The sequence below is a fragment of the Conger conger genome, chromosome 8, assembly GCF_963514075.1.
Source record: "Conger conger chromosome 8, fConCon1.1, whole genome shotgun sequence".
Taxonomy (NCBI): Eukaryota; Metazoa; Chordata; class Actinopteri; order Anguilliformes; family Congridae; genus Conger; species Conger conger.
The window spans coordinates 47,211,855-47,230,644 of NC_083767.1; the positions used below are offsets into that span (position 1 = coordinate 47,211,855).

Sequence of the window (18,790 nt, forward strand, 5' to 3'; positions counted from 1 at the left end):
ACTTTAAAAAGTGTATGTATGCAGTTTGCACAAAAAGTATAATGGCAGTTAGCACACAGTGGGACTAATACAGGATACATAAAATACTGAATAATAAATGGTTTCTTTTCATTATTATGCTTGTGTGATGATTAATCCACTTATAATGAAACGCAGTCAGGTTTCAAGCAGTCTTTCTGTATGTGTGACATTATTTCCTGATGGGCTTTTGCAGGAGCCTGGAAAAAATACTAACCAATGCAGCTTTGTGCTTCAGAAAGTAAGTTTGCAGGCTCGATTTTTTTGTCATGCATATTTTATTTGAGCCGTTGTTGTTTTGTGAAACTTTCCCTCAGATTTTAGAGCATGGCGTTCCCTCTTCTAGCGCAGACTGTGCTTGCTGGAGCTCTTACTGTGGTCTGCAGGCCTCGGCCTGGTCGGTCTGTAGCTTCTCCCCCCCCTCCACCTCCATGGTGCAGTACACAATCCTGTTTGGAGCCACCGACTTCAGCCCCTGCACCTCCATAATCACAACCTGGGGGAAAGAACAGGACTCATTACGTTTGCGCATTAGCAAATACCCTTACCAAGATTAACTAACATAAGCGCATTCAGTGCGCTTCATAATTTCTCCATAATTTTTTACATTAAAGAGAGAAAATGGGGAAATGGGGGAAGCCATGTTTAAAAAGTGCTATGTATCGGAGAAACCAAAGTGTATAAAAATAACCGAATGAATAAATAACGTGATGGGGACACTGCTGATATCTACCAATCTAATAGATAAAAAATCCACACTTTAACCACATGTGAATTGTTTAAAAAAAATATGTCTTTGTCCCAATATCTATGGAGCTCACTGTATATATAAGTCACAATCAATAGTAGTTAATACATAAACCTACAAGATAATTAAGCGCTGTAGTAGATGCCTGGGGAAACTGAGGGAAATGTGGAGCTTTAAGTAGCAAATGGATTAACATAGGGAGGAAGTCAATATTTTCCATGAGTATGAGCTACAGAGCAGGGACAAAATGGTCACCTCCCTGAGCAAACCTCCAACCGTGGGCATGTGAGCCATGAAGTGTATGAACGACAGTTTAAAAACTAGCATACGCCACCATAAACATCTCCCGCAATAGTTCTACCAAACAACATATTTCTGTTCATCATTCCTTCAGCCTGTCCTCAGAAGTCGGGGGCCTTCAGGTGGCGCTAACCTCCAAGGTGAAGGACAGCACCACGTCGGACTTGGAGAGCAACGTGTCGTTCTCGTCGCTCATGTCCAGGAAGGAGGAGTTCATCTGAGAGCGTTTCAGCTTCTGCTTGAAGTCGGGCCCTCCCTTGGACACGGGGAGACTCTCCAAATTGGCCATGAGCAGGTTCACAGACGACCTCAACTCCTCGATGTACATCACCTCCATGTCCTTGGTCACAAACTTGGGATATTTTCTCTCCTAAGATAAATCAAAATATTAACTGTCCATATACTCTTCTCAAAGCACTGAGAGAAAGTGGTCAAACGTTTTTCCAATGTAACATGAACCGGACTATTCTCTTGGACTGAAGTATTTATGTGACCCATGACATTTACAATAACATAATTCAGGATACTAACCACAAAAGCTGTGGACTAGGAGACTGATAAATGAGTGGCTGAATGCGTACCCGGGCTATTCGCTCCGCCAGTTGAAGCCTGCCGTCGAGTTCCCTGCGGATCTGTGCGGCCTGCTCGTCCACGTTGTCCAGCTGAAGACAAGAACAGGGTCTGATTAACCAATCAGCCACACAGCCCCTGCATTTGTTCCCCAGATCAACCAATCAATCACTCATTCACTCACTCACTCAGCCAATAAGCCCCTCCACCTCGCTTCTCACTAACTAGAACAATCAATGAATCAATCAGTCACGCAGAAACACACTCACTCGCTCAATAAATCATCCTTGCTTCTCCTTTCAAATGTTTCCTCGATGAAAGCCACAGGCCCCAGTGTCTACTGATGGTAATCTTCAATCAATCAAATTGTCTTGATGAATTGTAGCAATACAACTGACCTAACACAAAGCTAACACCCTTGCACAAGAGCACTTCAGTAAAATTACTCCAACCAAGTGGGCTTGCTCACCCTCAATACAGTTTTTATGAGAAAGGGTAAGGTTAAAAACCTTTCAATTTCCTATGTTCAATGGGATATTCATGTCCGAATCTGTACAGAGAAAGCACAGAGAAATTTCATCTGTTAGGAGTTCACTTGAGCTGGTGCTTTGGACCATGCTCAATGTGCTTTATTGTCAATGAATTAGTTGACATTTTAATACAAACAGAATTCTCAAGAGACTAATATTAAATGGAGATAGTCCAGACCAGGCAGTCATTGAGGATGGAGTAAGATCAAAGTGAAATGTGCGGCAGTCGACACCAGGTCTAATTTCCTAAGAGAGGCATGATAAGTTGCCAACTACTGCCTGTCTTTTGTGAATATTTATGTGCATTCTTGTTCTTGGAAAATCCATCAATAATGTGAAATCCCTGTTTCTACTCATCTAGGTATTCAATAATGGTATTCATTGGTATTGGTATTGGTATTGGTATTCATGGTATTCATCCTGGTATTCAATAATGAAATACATCCCTCCCGTCGAATCAAGTGAACACAAATCGTAGATCTAGTAGCTTGTGTAATTAACCTTGTCTCAGAGGGCAAATTACAAAAATAGTTAAATAATTATAATAAACAGTTGCATCTATAGTAAAACACCTAGCTGCACAGCCTTGTGTTCCAACACATTGTGCAAATAAATTTGTGTTTTATAATTTTATGCATTTATTTAAAATGCTGTTCAGTGAATTCAAAGAAATGGATTCAGGTATTAAGTATCATTTCATCTCATGCTCATGCATGTATACTGCGGCTCTGACAACAGTGAGCACTCATAGCACATTATTTCTGCTGTGGTTTTACAGGAAGACAAGCTCTGGCAAACAAAGTGAACCTGGACCAAAAGGGGCCAGACCAGCCATACTAAGCCCTGCATTTGAAGACATTCGTCCAATAGGCGATGGCTACACAAACAAGCACACCTGGCTTGGGGAACACAATGACTAAAGGGAAGACTGATGAGACATAATGCAAGCTCTCTTCAGCAGCCACTGAATACAGCAGGCCCCGGGCCTCCTCTTCCTCACGCAGCATCCTACACCCCGGCACTGTTCCTGCCCGATAAGAGCCTCGCTTCGCAGGAGTGGCTATGTGCCATTCAGAGATTTCACACTGCAGAGAAACACCACTGCCTGCGCGAGAGGGAAAGTTTAAAACACTCACCCAAGTTTTAAGCACGACTGACTGAGCCAGTGAGCTGAAACACCAGTCCTGGAGGGTTGCGCTGTCTGAAGGTCTTTTTGTGGATTTTTCTCAGCTTCGAATGTGAACCGCTTAGTCAACCAATAACTTCAATGGAGCACTTTGTGAGGGACAGTGTAGCCCTCTGGGAATGTTTGAGAACCATGAAGTTATACTTCAACCACAGTAGCAGAATTGCCTCTGTCAGAGTATAATGCCACCATGTAGGAGACAGAAATATTGCAACAACAGTCACAGAGTAACATTACTGTGTGAGGAAGACAAGTGTAGCAAAACTATTGAAATATTATTTTTGACCTCTCAAAACGATTACATTGCTGTTCTTTAATGTGTGACTCACAAACCACATTTAGGCTTCATGTGTATTATACAGCCATGTTTGTGAACAGTGTACAGTCCGGAATTCTCTCAGTTGGACATATTTGTAAATGGCTATATAATGGACTGAATCTTAATGCAAGACTGATAATGTATTTAATCTAAAGCGTAACATTACTGCCTGGCAAGATCCGCAGCAGTTGTAGTGTAAAAGTATGACCTAGGAAAGACACATTTTAAAAATATAGATGAACAATTTGAAAAGAATTCCGCAACCTGCAAGGCAATCTATACATTATTGAGAACATTTCAGTGTAAAATTGATCAACCGCTACCGGCGGGTAGTGATTGACAGATCCTGCTAAGACCTTTCCAGACTCAACTACAGCATGATACAAAACAATTAACCGCTGTGTCTGCCTCTGCCAGCTGTGTGTAGTGTCACGCAGTGACAGCGCAGTTCAGACAGAGAGCTGCAGACTGAGGAGAAACAACATTCGGCACAATGCCCTCCAGCGGAGCACGCAAGCTCACCTGAGTTCTCCCAAAATGGTAAATGGTTGGCATCTATATAGCGCCTTTATCCAAAGTGCTGTACAATTGATGCTTCTCATTCACCCATTCATACACACACTCACACACCAAGGGCGATTGGCTGCCATGCAAGGCGCCGACCAGCTCGTCAGGAGCATTTGGGGGTTAGGTGTCTTGCTCAGGGACACTTTGACACAGCCTGGGCGGGGGATCGAACCGGCAACCCTCTGACTGTCAGACGACTGCTCTTACTGCCTGAGCCATGTCGCCCCACGCCCAAAACTGACAAGAAGACTGGCAACGAGAGAACTGCAGCTCCTCTAAGAGAGCACAAATCTTATCCCCCTGCTAAGGAGTTTCACAATTCAAAAACACCCTGCTCTATGATAATCTACAACAATATCAACACAGAGAGGCATTATTTATACAACATGCCTATAGGTAATTTGCTTTTTTAAAACATCACATTTCTTGACAGTTGGATATGAAGTCAATGCCTTTCTGATACCTACAGTACAGAAGCCTCTGACAACATGGCTAACAACAAGTATAGGGGCTTTTGGGAATTGTAATTTAAAACAAAAACTCCAAAAAGCAGCTTGTACTGTATAGTGAAGTTGCTGCAGATGTCGCACATATGAACACATTAATTCCATATTCATTTATCCATGCATCATATGCACGTATTCACTATTATAAACATGAATATCACTTTTTCTGTTTCCAACTGCAAGCTCTTCCTTCCCATGGATGTCTGTAGTAATGTTGACATAGGAAGATGCACCACAGCCTCCATGAGTGCAGTGACCTCAGGTCACAAGATTTCACAATAATAATAATATAGTAAACATGCCCCTGAAGGCATGACCTCATCTCACATGGTTTCCATTGTTATTAGGCTATTTGCAGTTCTATGAACTCACACTATAGATTGATGGGACATTCTATCATAATCCAGGCAATTCAGAAGACAAATTCTAGAATACTGGCAAATTCTCATGTTCGATGAGAACATTCGATTAATGATTGAATTTCAATTAATTTCCAGAATTGTCTGATAGTAAATGGAGCTGACCCTGATGCTGTAGAGCATCTCCCACTCACACACAGACAAGGTAGAATAATGACATTACCTCATATTTACCCTCTGCACTGAGTCATGTGTGCAGGTCTGCAGTCTGTCTGTCTGCTGGTCTGTCTGCCTCTACCAGCATTACCACCTCCAGCAGTGTCTGTTTTACCAAGCCAACATACAGACTAAAGCCCAACCCCTTAGCGTATGCACAGTTAATGGGTCATCATTAATTTGATCACCCTGAAGCGCTACCGATCGTCTTACCCACTCTATCGCTTAGGCAACGCGTCTCCCATCCTAACGAGACTGCACTGGCGTAGTCGGGCGAAGCGGAGCAGAAGAAAGCGTCGACAAAGGTCGGTCACCTGAATTCAGCCGGCTCCTCCATTACGCGTGGGAGGGAAAGCGGGATTCAAAAAGCCTGCCTTTTCCGGCAATTACCGTCCATTGTGACAGGTAATTAAGACACGAGTCACAACACACACGCTGTCGGTTTCCCCGAACCTTTAGTCAGGGCATAAATCTCATACATTTAATGATGCATCCAGGCAAGCCAGAGCTGATGTAAATGTGCCCCTTTATAGCCACTAACCGCCCCACTCGCACACCACCAGCTCTCTCTTGATATGAGCAAACAGGCCGTCTGTCTGACATCATCGGCAAACTCTATTTTCAGACAAACTGTCTGCACTGTTCCTTTACTGCTGGCTCATGCAGTACCCATAGGGCAGTGCATTACACCATCTTCACCGACACATTTCACCTTTCTGATTACTGGTGAATGTTAGAATTAAAGCATTTGAGATCTGTGTATTTATTCAAACAAACGTGTTTTTGAAACAAAAGGAGTTTGAAATAGGTGCTCTACAGCTGCATTACCACGCCCCGCCTCTTGTGTAGCACAAATACTATAATTCAATATTTGGAATAGAGAGATGTTTACTTTACCGGCATTTATTCTGGATGCTAGAGGCGGTTTCCTTTAGTACAAGAAGCACAATGATTTGTACTTCATTAATAATGTAGAGAGTAGCATAAAAAGCAGCGTCGCGCTGCTATCAATAACTATCCCGTGCCAGTGCTCAGACTGCCCTGGCAGTGGCATATTGATTCATATAAATTAGGCAGGCGTTTAGAGAACACGAGTGTAACTGGGTTATGGATGAGTTAGGACAGGCGCCGGAGTGTGGAAACACAAACAGAAATCACAGGGGGCCTGGCTGGACTGCCTGCAAGGCTCATCAGGAGGCTGTTTCTCCTTGCATGACAAGCCTGACAGACGACAGGGCCCTAGGCAGATTTGTGTATGCGGGTCTGGGGTACGGTATATCTCACTGGAGGGTGGCTTCACTGAGTTTCCTGTTGAGAACCATCTAGAGACCCATCACTGACAATGACTAATGGCTTCAAACACAAATGACATTTATTCGGAAAAACTCTATTAGCACGGCCCTCTGTAGGTCAGAAGACCATTGATTTGTGAATGCTCCGATTCCCCAAGTACAGAGCAGGAGCAGACATCGAGGTCCTGGCCCCCTGTTACTGCTTAAATACCCCGGCAGGAGAGATATGGATGGATCCTGACTAAATTCCTTATTTAAGGTCTATCGAGCCACCCCTGGCTGAATAATGTATTGTGTTTGCAGGCTACCATTAAAGAAGAAGATTCTATATAATAAAATGAATTACTATACAGTATGTATTAGTATATTTATATTCATGTATTACTGTAATTATTACCATTATGTACAATCACCTGTGAAATCACTTGCCCCAAAGCTTCTTGACTATGAAGAGATATGATAATGAGTTATTAGTTATTATCAGAGGATCAAGGATCAAGGATCCAACTAGGATGTCAGGACTTCTTATCAGAACCAATAAGGGTCCAAAAAGAATGTCCAAGAACATACCATTTTAGCTGGACTTTAGAAAAAATATATTTAGATTAATATATTATTTTACTTTTGAAAAAGCATTGTTTATTAATTATGTTATCATCATTCATTTGCGTTTAAATGTGATAGGTGATACGTATTGTGTGCCCAACATCTGAATAAAACCCATATCATTTTTTGGGCTGTATCACACTCCCCTATTTAGTAGCCTACTACAGCTATAATCTATGCCCACAAATCTGAATGCTACTTTGCAAATTCTTAGCACCTTATTCTTAGCTTGTTAATGCACCAGAAAACTGCTTCCATGAGCAAAAAGCACACCTAGTTCTGTGCTACTGAGCCATTGCTGTTCTCCAATTCAACTCTCACTGCTTTGCTATTTTCGTTTTGATGCCATTTCTATGACAACAACACTTGACTGTACACCACAAACACGACTTAATAAATACAGATAGTATAAGAATAGGAACTAGATATCACTAACACTGCGGTCGATTTTAGGCAGTTCATTGATACTGTGTATAGAATGGGCCTAAGTGAACACACGTGTACAGGGAAACACAGGGGACGTGTTTCATGTTGGAGGAATGGCTCCCCTGCCCCAATTCTTACCTCTAGACTGGAGTCTGGAGCCTGAATCGGGGAGGGCAGCAGACCTTTGAATGCCTAAATCTGAGGATTAAGTTTGATTATTTAGGCCTGCCTGCTACTGCTGGCTCTCTGTGCGCTGGAGAGATGAATAACTGCAGTCTGACGCTCATCTGCTAGCCTCCCTCCCGTGTCTCTGTAGTCCAGTAATGAAACAGGACGGAGGGGACAGAGATTCATTTTCAACGTGGGATAACCGGACGTATTAATTTAGAGGGGGAGGGACAGAAATGTCATTATGAGGGACACTGCGGTCCTCCCGATGACAGCAGTGTTTCACCGCAGAAGATGACAGCTCCGTTTCTGAGTGACAGGACGTGGCAGGCTCCACCGTTAACTGAACTCTCACTCTGGCACATGCACACAGACACAAACACACCCAATGTAAACTTGAACCTTTATCTCGTACACAAACACACAGTTATACCTGAACCATATTACTGTTATAACACTCACACATTCACCAAGACAACACACCTGCTTTGAATACAGCTCCCTTCAGCTGCCTGTCAATCACCAGAACAGTGCTGTCTGGAGGAAAGATTTGGCAGCAGCAGCCAAATCTAATTGTCTCTGAGACAATGTGGATGTACTCTGCATTAACCCTTAGACGCAGGAGTGGGGTCATTTTTGCACGTATTCCATGTATTCCAAGGTAAATGTATTTTGAACTCTCATTAATTTAAGCTATGGATGTACTTTGCATTCAGCATTCTACAGTATTCCTTTTCTCTGGCACACTTTGGATGTATACTGTGATAGCAACATGATGAGCCGGGTACTTGCTTCTGTACATATGTCTTCATTTTAGAAACTTTTATAAAAATTTTATAGAAATGTCACGTTAATATAAAGATTATGGGAAGACGAGGAGAATGGACTGTTACATAAGTGCTGCTATAATATAATATATATAATAAACCTCACTGAGTTATGTTTATAATGGTCACCATAGAAACAAGCAACACACAGTACCCAAGGGAGAGTCTGTTAGCCCTGAGGAAGCAAAGTTAACATCAATAACATCAATTTCATCTATTTCATTTACCACTGTTGGAGTGGCTTGACAAGAGGAAGAGGAGGAGGCGAAGACGCAGGGGAGGAGTCTGACAGAGACTGATTGGTACACCACTTCCTCCTATGGTCAAATTCATGCCAATGTTTTAATATTTTTCCTCATCAATGACATAGCACACCTACATTTTAATGTTTCATTGAATTTTCAGATTTAGCCTCATACAAAATGTATTTTATTTCCTGTTTTTATTTAAATCTTTTTAAATATAAATGTATAATATGAATATAAATGTGTTATTTGTGTTGTCTTCTGTGCTTAAATGCAGTTAGATGCATATGGCTGAATGAGTAACAGCAATCAATTAAGACAGCACTGAAATCCTGAATGGGAATGAAACCCTGCATGCACACCATGGTGATGCGTTTGAGACCAGTGACTCAGAGCATTATGTCTACACCACTTCTCCCAGTTTGGAATGCTCAGTCATATTCCCAGTCGGCTCATTGCACTGCATGTCAGAGATGCCAGCTACCTCTCATCGCACCAGTCGCCAAGCCATGCTGACACAGACATGAGTCAGAGGAAGACACTTCCTGAAGCAGCTCAACAGGTAAACCACCTGCTGGGCTAGGCGAGTTACTGGTGTGCGGTGAGACGCTGTCTTTCCAATTAACTGGAAACCTTCCTTCCCTGTACAACGCAGGCACCATCTGCTTGCCATCCCGTGGGGCTACCAGCCTCAGTAGGCACTGCTGTGGGGCCCATACATGCACCGGCACAGTCCCTGAACAGACTGAGCCTCCCAGCAGCCAAACCACTGCTGTAACAGACTGAAGAACTCAGAGTAAAGCATTAACTTTCAGAGCATTCCTTCTCTCTGAAACACAGTGACTATACAGTATAACACTGTCACTATAATCAGAGTGAAGTACTTGTATGTCTCAGCACATAATCTATAGCCTATTTCTTAAAATTACATTACTCTTCCTCTGACTCAATGACGGTTTTAGCAATGCATCACAGACTCCAAGTAATTCAAAAATTAAATATTCATCCGGGATTATTATGACAGAATATGGATGACCAATTTCAAACGTCGGTTCTTCCATTTGCTAAGCCAAACATTTAACGTTTGCTGTTGCCACATGGGGTTTCCATACTGATACGCAGTAGTATGGATCAGGGTTTTAAGCAGACTGATCTAGAATTCTCTAGATACTTTGAAATGCATTTGGCTGGAGTGAGCCTGGCTGCTACCGCGCAAATAAATCCTGTTTCGCTTGCTACACCAATAGGAGGCTGCAGTTCGAAGAGGTCAACCTCTGAATGTTTAATAACGAATTAAATTGAGTGCATGAATGAGAGGGCAAACAAATCGATGGCGAGAGAAGCCAGATCAATCATTCCATATGCGAGGAGTGGATTGGGCTAGGGGTGCTCCAGGAATAGCTCCACACCTGTGAACCAGACCCCTCCCTCCCACAAGGCCTCCACACATCTGCAGCGGTTAGCCTGCAGGTCGATGCAATCGCAATTACATCTGCACGGTGACTCGACCCAGGCCTCTTTCAGCTGGAGATGGGACCCTAGGTGGTGTTTGAATGGGAAAAAAAACAGGGTCGTGGAGTGATTGGGACCATAGCGAAAGACAGAGGTCAAAAGTTAAAACTGACATTATGCCCACAACACCGCTGGGGCAAAAATGGCAGAATCCTGGTATAAGGAAGTATTAACGGATATATTTATACAAATCTCTGGCTTGGTTTGTTGTGTTGCAGTGTTATTGGTGATCTGAACATGTTACATGCTAAGATTTGGTCATTCAGCCATTTATGCTATATTTTGGGCAGCTCAGCAGAAAAAGCCCTACAAAAGAAAACCAATATCATTTTCACAGTAAAATTTCAATGCCAATGATTCATGTTCTAAGCAACTAAATTAACGAAATCACTCAGCAAAATTAACTTGTTACTCTCATCAAATGACTCTAATTTGCAGGATGCCATGTGATATTATTGAATCTGAATCGGCAAAGAAGCACTTGTTGGGCATCCAAAAGCAGCATATAATGCTATTTACCAGAATGTCCCTGAATGTGTCCTAGACAGTCATCCTTATAAGATTTTGAACTACAACCATGATCACTAAATCAGCCAGGGGCAACAAACTTATTATGACACAGTATATCATAGAAAAAGGAAATGGAGTCAATGCATATCTAATTGACAACAGAAAAAAAATCATTTTCATAGCAGCCAGTGCCTCCAGTCTTGGTTCGGTTCATAGCCTAGAATTTATTTATTCATTATAAATGTTTCATAAAAATCACTTAAATTTCAACAAAATCACAGTTTGTCCATGAAAACAAAGCCCTGTGTCTTTTTACATATAAACACAACAGGGAAACAGACTATCAAACAAACCCCTGTAGCCTTAGTTCAATTATGACTTTTCTTCTTGTGCAGTCATGTGTTCTATCCACATAATTTACAGTTAGTAAGGAATTAATCATTGCCATTAAAACGCTCAACAGGCTGTTATTTCTAAATGGTAATGGGTCCAGCGCTTGAAAGAAAATGCCAGAAAGCATTTGTATGTGCCAAGCCAAACACTACATTTTTTATTCCTCCTTCTGTTCCGCTCTTCCTTCATAAATTATACTGACAAATAAAAGCTTTCAGTTTGTCAGTGTCACTGTATGTTTGGCAGGAGGATTCAAAGCTCTTCAGAGAAGGTAGCCTGAACCTGCATGTACCCAATTGATCAAAGACACCCAAATGACTAATTGCACTAATCCTTTAATGTTAATTGCAATACACAGGCCACTCTATCCATCTTTCCTCCGCCCCCTCCCCCTCCTTCTCTCTCTGTGGAAGCCAAGTTGTTAGAGAAGCAAGTGGGTGCTCTAATTAGAGGGATTCACGCCTATCGTTGACCTTTAACGTGAAACTTCAAACAGGGACGTGATTGAGCAGCAATACCTGCCCAAATGATAATTAACAGGCCAGCAGCAAGTCAACACCTTTGTGCCTTTTTCATTGGACTATTTCAATAGTGATATATTTTTCACATAATTCATATCCATTTTAACTGTATCCTGACTGCACATTGGCTTCCCATGGCTTTTCTTATCATTCTTACGCTGATGACACCCAACTCTTTATTTCCTTCCCCCCCGACACCCAAGTCACCACTCAGATCTCTGCCTGCTTGGCTGATATCTCTGCGTGGATGACTTCCCACCACCTGAAGCCCAACCTTGCCAAAACTGAGCTTCTCCACATCCCTGCTAAGTCCTAAGACGCTTGATAACTGCCTCACCCTGGCTCCACAAGTATCCTCCACTGCCAGAACCTGCAGGTTCTTTCTGTATAATGTACGCTGTATCCGTCATCTCCTGACGGAGAAAGCCACCCAGCTCCTAGTTCAGGCGCTCGTCATTTCCCGCCTGGATTACTGCAACTCCCTCCTAGCCGGTCTCCCAGCGTGTGCCATCAAGCCCCTCCAGCTGGTCCAGAATGCTGCAGCCCGCCTGATCACCAGTCAGCCCAGGTCGGCTCATGTCACCCCGCTTCTCATTGGCCTCCACTGGCTTCCTATTGCCGCACGCATCCGTTTCAAGGCCCTAGTGTTGGCATTTCAGGCTGCTAAGGGGACTGCCCCACCTTACATACAATCCTTGATCAGTCCCTACTCCCCAGCTAGACCACTCCGGTCTGCCAGCTCTGGTCGCCTTATGGTTCCCTCTCTACGTGCACCTGGCGGTCGAGCTGCACGTTCACGCCTGTTTTCCGTTCTGGTTCCTCAGTGGTGGAATGACTTGCCTACCACTGTCAGGACAGCAGAATCCATCCCCCTATTTCGACGCAGACTCGAAACCCACCTTTTCAAACTCTACCTTAGTCCTCCCTCCTGATTTCCCCCGCCCCTCCTTTCTGATATCCCTATCCTTGTCTAACCCCCCCCAAAAAAAAAAAAAAAAATGAAAAAAATAATAATTTTGCACTTATGATGACGACTATTAGAACAGCATTCCATGTGTATTTTCCTAGTTCTGGATGTGATGCTTTGACTTATGGTAGAACCTATGCACTTGTAAGTCGCTTTGGATTAAAAGCGTCTGCCAAATGACAAAAATGTAAAAAATGTAATATGATTGCGTTTAAAAATGGCACCGTAACCGAGTTTAAATTGGGTGTATTCACTTTCTTGTATATGTAGTAGTGAAACCCAGATTATTTTTGGTTTCATTCGTCACAGCAGTTAGGTATGTGATTTAGGCAATTATACCAAGTAATTGGTATTCTGAAAGTGCCCGAAACACTCATCTACAGCAGGAAATCATTTTAATTGATCAATTTTGAAAAGAAAAACTTCCAAAAAAATGAAGTGCAAAGCTAACATCATGAATAGAATATGAAAGCAGTGGAGGATTTCAATTACATCAAAATTAAAAAAGGAAAAAGGGAAATAAATTTACCATAGATACAGATATTGTATTAGTTTTATATTACAATGATTCAAAGACATTTCTGCGAGGTAGTCAGGATGCACTGTATCTTCTGTATTACATTCTCCAGCACAATGTATACTGTTGTGACGCTTACTGAAGGTAAGGCAGCATAGAAAATGCCTTCTGTTTGACTTACAATGATACAAATCAGATCCTTGTGCTTGCTTGTTTTTGGAAAATAAGCCGTAAGACCATACAAAAGACCGGCACCCTCAGGGGGCGTCATTTGGGGTTCCATAGAATGGAAACTTCAACCCCTCTAGTTAGCGTTTAACTTAAAATGTAGTTATTTTATGCATATTTTCTCCACCTCTGTAGGCGACTGTCCAAATCAACACTCATTATGTTATCTCTAAGCACTGATCTAAATCAGATTAATCCGCCAAAACTTTCAGTTCTTCGGGAATTTCACGATCCTGGATCTGTACAATGAGGTTGTTTTTGATGCAGCGAGCTCAACGGATGTGCTCAGGGAAAAAACACAAGAGAACGGCGCTGCAGGCCCAACTTCCTAGAACAACCCAATCTAAAAAGTCTAATTAATCTACACATGCAAAAAAATGTAATAAACAAAAACAGCTAACATCAGATGGGTTTTTTTTTTTTAAGAAAGAATTTTTATGCAGCAAAAACTTAGTGTTTGATAAGAAGAGTCCGACAAGTGGTAGGTCTATTGCCAGCTTTTACAAGACAAATAGGGACCTCACCATCAAAAGAAGCCCAAACAACGGTTTTGCGAATGCAGAAGGGGGCTGGGGGTTGAACCGTAAGCGTGAATTCATTACGTCTTTTTCTGCCTGAAATGCCTACCCTGGTCACCATCAGACATTCTGGCACACTAAAATCCCTGGTCTTGGATGTTTTCATTTTCCTTTTGGTGGACGCAAATGTTTTTGTAGGATCAAATTCTTTCACTGGATTTGCAGATATAAGACACTTTCTCAGTAGCACTTTGATACTAAAGTCAGATTCTATGCAGTTTCTTGCTATAACAAGGAATGCGAGTGGCCTTTACCTGACAAGTGTTAGCAATACGCACCTCACAGGTACTGCAAAGACTCAACTTTGGTGTTATATGCCTCACTTTACAGAATCTGTTGTGACTCACCTGATAGGTGTTATATGCCCTTATTGTACAGAACCTGCAGAGACTCACCTGACAGGCATTGTAAAGCAGCTGGTGCTCAAACTTCTTGATGTCCAGGATCTGCTGGAACATCTCGTACAGCTGGTCCTTGCTGAGGATCAGCTCCGACACGGCGCTGAAGTGCATCCTGGGTGGCTGGCGACGCACTTCCTCGTCCCCCCTGTAGATGGCGTCGTACTTGGCGATCCAGGAGCTCAGGACAGTCTCCTTGCTCAGGCCGTCGATTTCGGGCAGACTGCGGACCCTCCTCTCGATGTTCTTCTTAAAGACTTCCCGGAAGTCGTAGGCAGAGCAGCCCCCACTCTGCACCATTCTGGCCACACGTTCGCTCTTCAGAAAGCCCTGGAAGAAAAAGGAATGAGGACAGGGCCAGGTAAATGACTTGCCACTGTTCCCCTGGAAGAAACAGAGATGAGGACAGGGCCAGGTAAATTACTTGCCACTGTTCCCCTGGAAGAAACAGGGATGTAGACAGGGCCAGGTAAATGACTTGCCACTGTTCCCCTGGAAGAAACAGGGATGAGGACAGGCCCAGGTAAATGATTCTCCACTGTTCCCCTGGAAGAAACAGGGATGTAGACAGGGCCAGGTAAATGATTCTCCACTGTTCCCCTGGAAGAAACAGGGATGTAGACAGGGCCAGGTAAATGACTCGCCACTGTTCCCAAGGAAACGCATTTCCTGTCAGTTCTACAACGTGGTCACAAACTTTGGTGTCTCAGCTCCGAGATCAACTGTTCAGACATTCAGGTACAGGAGGGTAAACAAAGAGTACTGGGCATGTTTTTGTTTGGATACTGTTGTTCCACCTCTTGGCCTCAGGGAGATAATACATCATTCGCTCTAAAGACTGTTCTGCCATCTGCAGGTCTAGCGCAGCTCATTTGGTTTCTGCCAGGTACTAATGTGAAAGTCAGATTTGGAAGGAGAGAAGGGGCAGGCAGCCTGGGACTCGGGCCTCGTACATGGTCTCATCTGGAAACAGACAGCTCCCATTAGAGACGGATTGTATTTCTCCGTTACCGGGCCATGCACCATGACAGCCTTTCCTTCTACGGTCTGAGGGTAATGATTTCTCTGCACCTGTCAGCTGTGTCTGTCCTCACAAGGACAGCAAAAAAGGTTAAGGTGGAGGCCTTCATTTCAGTTTGTAATTATCATTTCAATTAAAAATATATTTTGTCAAGCAGTGCCGGATACACACTATAATCTACACAACTATACATACGCATGTATGGAATCTCTTGAAAAGAAAGCAGAGATACCGTACATGCATTTCATGTCATTATGAAATCAATACTGCTTTCATCCTTTCATAATTTCATGAAAAACATACATGGGGATTAACAGTGAGAGGGAAGAGGCGGTCGACAGGGGCAAGTTGCTGGTTGCTGTTGTAGGAGAAAAGGTAAGACAATGCCGGAGAGAAGAGTGTTAACCGACAGACAAACAGGCGACCGGAGAGCAACATGTGTGGCGGTTTTACAGGTGAACGGTGACGTTATCTGGGGGATGGAAAGCTGCTGGAGCCTGAAGAGAGCGACAGACGGAGAGGAATGGCGTCCCCTCGCTGGGAGTAATGGCGCCGAACAAAACGCACTTCAGTCGCCGAGAAAAAGCAGCAAAAAATAAACGCCACTTGACTCCGAACCTGAGGAACTACCGCACAAAGAAGTACCCCTGCCGAGCCGAGCAAGTCGCTTTGAAGTTTTCCGGAACTCCTTTAAAGGAAAAGATTGCTGTTATTAAGGAGCTAACACAACGGAGTCAGAATTTCAAGAGCAGTGCCACCAAACAAAAGCAGGGGACCAAAAATGTTCCTTAACCCCTTAAGTAGCACCCCTTTTCTTAACAAATGCCTGAAAATGACATACCCCAAATAAAATGCCTACTATTCTTGAACCCTTTTGAATACAGGGATAATGCTGGTGTCTTCTCTGAAAGGTAACCCTTTGTTGTATTTTCACATGTTATTTATTATTCAAAAATAGGCCTACTCTATATATTTAAGCATACGGAATAATAATTCAATATTTTGAGAATGTATTTAGATGATCACTGATATAAAATGGGGTCACATCAATGAAAATACCCTCTATATTGGAGCCAATATAGAGGGTACTACCTGAATTTAGATTTAGATTTAGATTTAAAAAAAAAAAATATATATATATATATTTTGCCCATAAAATCTCACTAACCGTTTTTGCCGAAGTGTAACAGTCTCATTCAGTGTGCGTATTGAAAATGCAACAGTTTTGTTACACAGGCAAAAAAATGCTGCGTTGTTTTATGCAAGCATAACAAACTATACATGATGGAAACGTGGACATTCTATGGACATTAACTATAATACCATCAGTTACAATAACAAAGATTACCTATATATATTGCATATAAAATAAGAAACTAGAAAAGTTTTGCTCATGCTATACCCTGTTTGGGTTCTTACCCGGTCAGTAACTCCATGGTTGCTATTTCTATTTATATTGAAACAGGCAATGGTGTTCAAAGAGCCATCACGCAGAGGTCATGAACAAAATACAATATCATTTACTTTACTCTAATACAGCATTATTCAAAGAGGTACACTAAAAAACTATTTAGCATGACTTATTTAAACAGATTTACAAACAATATACTCCAGTCTGCCATGCCATTTAAATTAGTCGATGAAGGTTCCAAGGGCCAGTGGATCTCTGGATTGTAATCCACAAAAGCCATTAATTATTGAATTTAGTTCACTCAATTAACATTTAACATTCATGTGTTCTGTCCAATTTCTTAGCAATGGGCATGCCAGCCATAAAACAGGTGGAACCATTACATGCCATCAATGACTCACTGCTTTGACGCAATTACAGCTTTCAAGTTTTGCCTTGTAAAATAGATTTTAAACACAATAATGCTTTTCCTGGTTAAATAAAAGTATTGTGATTGATTCACACAAGTCAGCTATTAGCAATACATGGCAGCTCCAATAATGAAGCCTTATTTTCACTTGATGAATTATTCTTGCAGTTGTATTGAGGAGGGAACAATGCAGTGGATTGTGTCAGATTTTAAAAGGACTCTTGAATTGACTTCACTCAATTAACACCTTTTCTAGACAAAGCATTAGTCTTAGCTGGGCATTAACTAATACACAGGCAACAAGGCCAATGATATCGGGAGAAGATGTCCATACACACTGGGGAGCTATTGAGTCACACACCATGCGCGCGTGTGCGCACACACACACACACACACACACACACACACACACACACACACACAGCTGGGTCACAGGGCCATGTGAGTAAGGGTATTCGTCCTGATTTCAGGCATTAAAATATCGAGCAGGACAAACTCATGTTGTTACGCAAGCCACTCCGGTTAAGAGTCTTGGCCCAAAACTGTCATGCAGGCAAAGCAGAACGAGTGAGCCCAACGCCTCGCACACACACAAGTGGTAGAGGGGTGCATCAATGCCACAGGCCTCTCATTCGCATTTAATGAGGTGTGCTCAGGCACTGCTGCACACCTTCATCACAGTCAGGGGTGTGGCCGCACTGTGGGGGTGGGGGGTTGGGGGCGGGGGGCAAAGGTCATCAGCGATGCCAACATGTTCATGCAGCAGACCATAGAGCCGCAGGTGCCTCTGTTCCTCGAAACCTGCCCATTTGAGCACCAGATTACAGCGGGACAATTGTGCAAGACCCCTGAAGAAGAAAAAGCATTGAAGAACATTTTAAATTCTTTTTTTTTTTTTTTTTTTTAGATATTTTTTAGGCCTTTTTTCAGCTTTATTGGACAGTATAGTATAAAGAGACAGGAAGAATGGGAGCGAGAGAGAGGGAAAGACATGCGACAAATGTCAGACGGTCGGATTCGAACCGCTGATGTCGCGGCTCGCAATGAGCATGCGGTCAGTGCTCTACAGGCTGCGCCACCGAGACACCCCAGAACATTTGAAATTTTAAAGAAAAATGGTGAAAAATAAATGGATAATAAAGTGAATGCAGTAAGCAATAGGGCAGTAATTCAAATGTTAGTGCATGCATGGAGACACCATTACGAGCAAGGAATACAGGCCAACTGAATATTTCCATTGATCTTAGTTAAAGAGTGTTAAATATCATAAACACACATATATCTATAAGAATTAGCCAGCCTTCTATAATAACTTTACGCGCTTGTTTCTGCGTCATGCCTTTCTCTCTCTAAATTGAATTAAAGGTCTTTGCTCGAAAATAGCTGTAATCCCTGACATGGCTTCCACAGGACTGAACCACACTATCAGTCTGCAGTGGCAC

The 18,790-nt window shown here is 42.6% G+C and overlaps 1 protein-coding gene across 5 annotated transcripts in view; it reads right to left on the minus strand.

The window, feature by feature from the left end:
- The window catches only part of cadps2 (Ca++-dependent secretion activator 2), a 126,224-nt gene that overhangs the window by 68,558 nt on the left and 38,876 nt on the right, over positions 1 to 18,790 (minus strand). For all 5 annotated transcript variants that reach the window (XM_061250875.1, XM_061250876.1, XM_061250874.1 and 2 more), the window contains exons 3-6: positions 14,505 to 14,837; positions 1,648 to 1,728; positions 1,200 to 1,436; positions 393 to 514 (exon numbers count right to left, since the gene is read on the minus strand). In XM_061250875.1, coding sequence (XP_061106859.1) covers positions 393 to 514; positions 1,200 to 1,436; positions 1,648 to 1,728; positions 14,505 to 14,837 — 773 coding nt within the window. The remainder of the gene's footprint in view (positions 1 to 392; positions 515 to 1,199; positions 1,437 to 1,647; positions 1,729 to 14,504; positions 14,838 to 18,790) is intronic.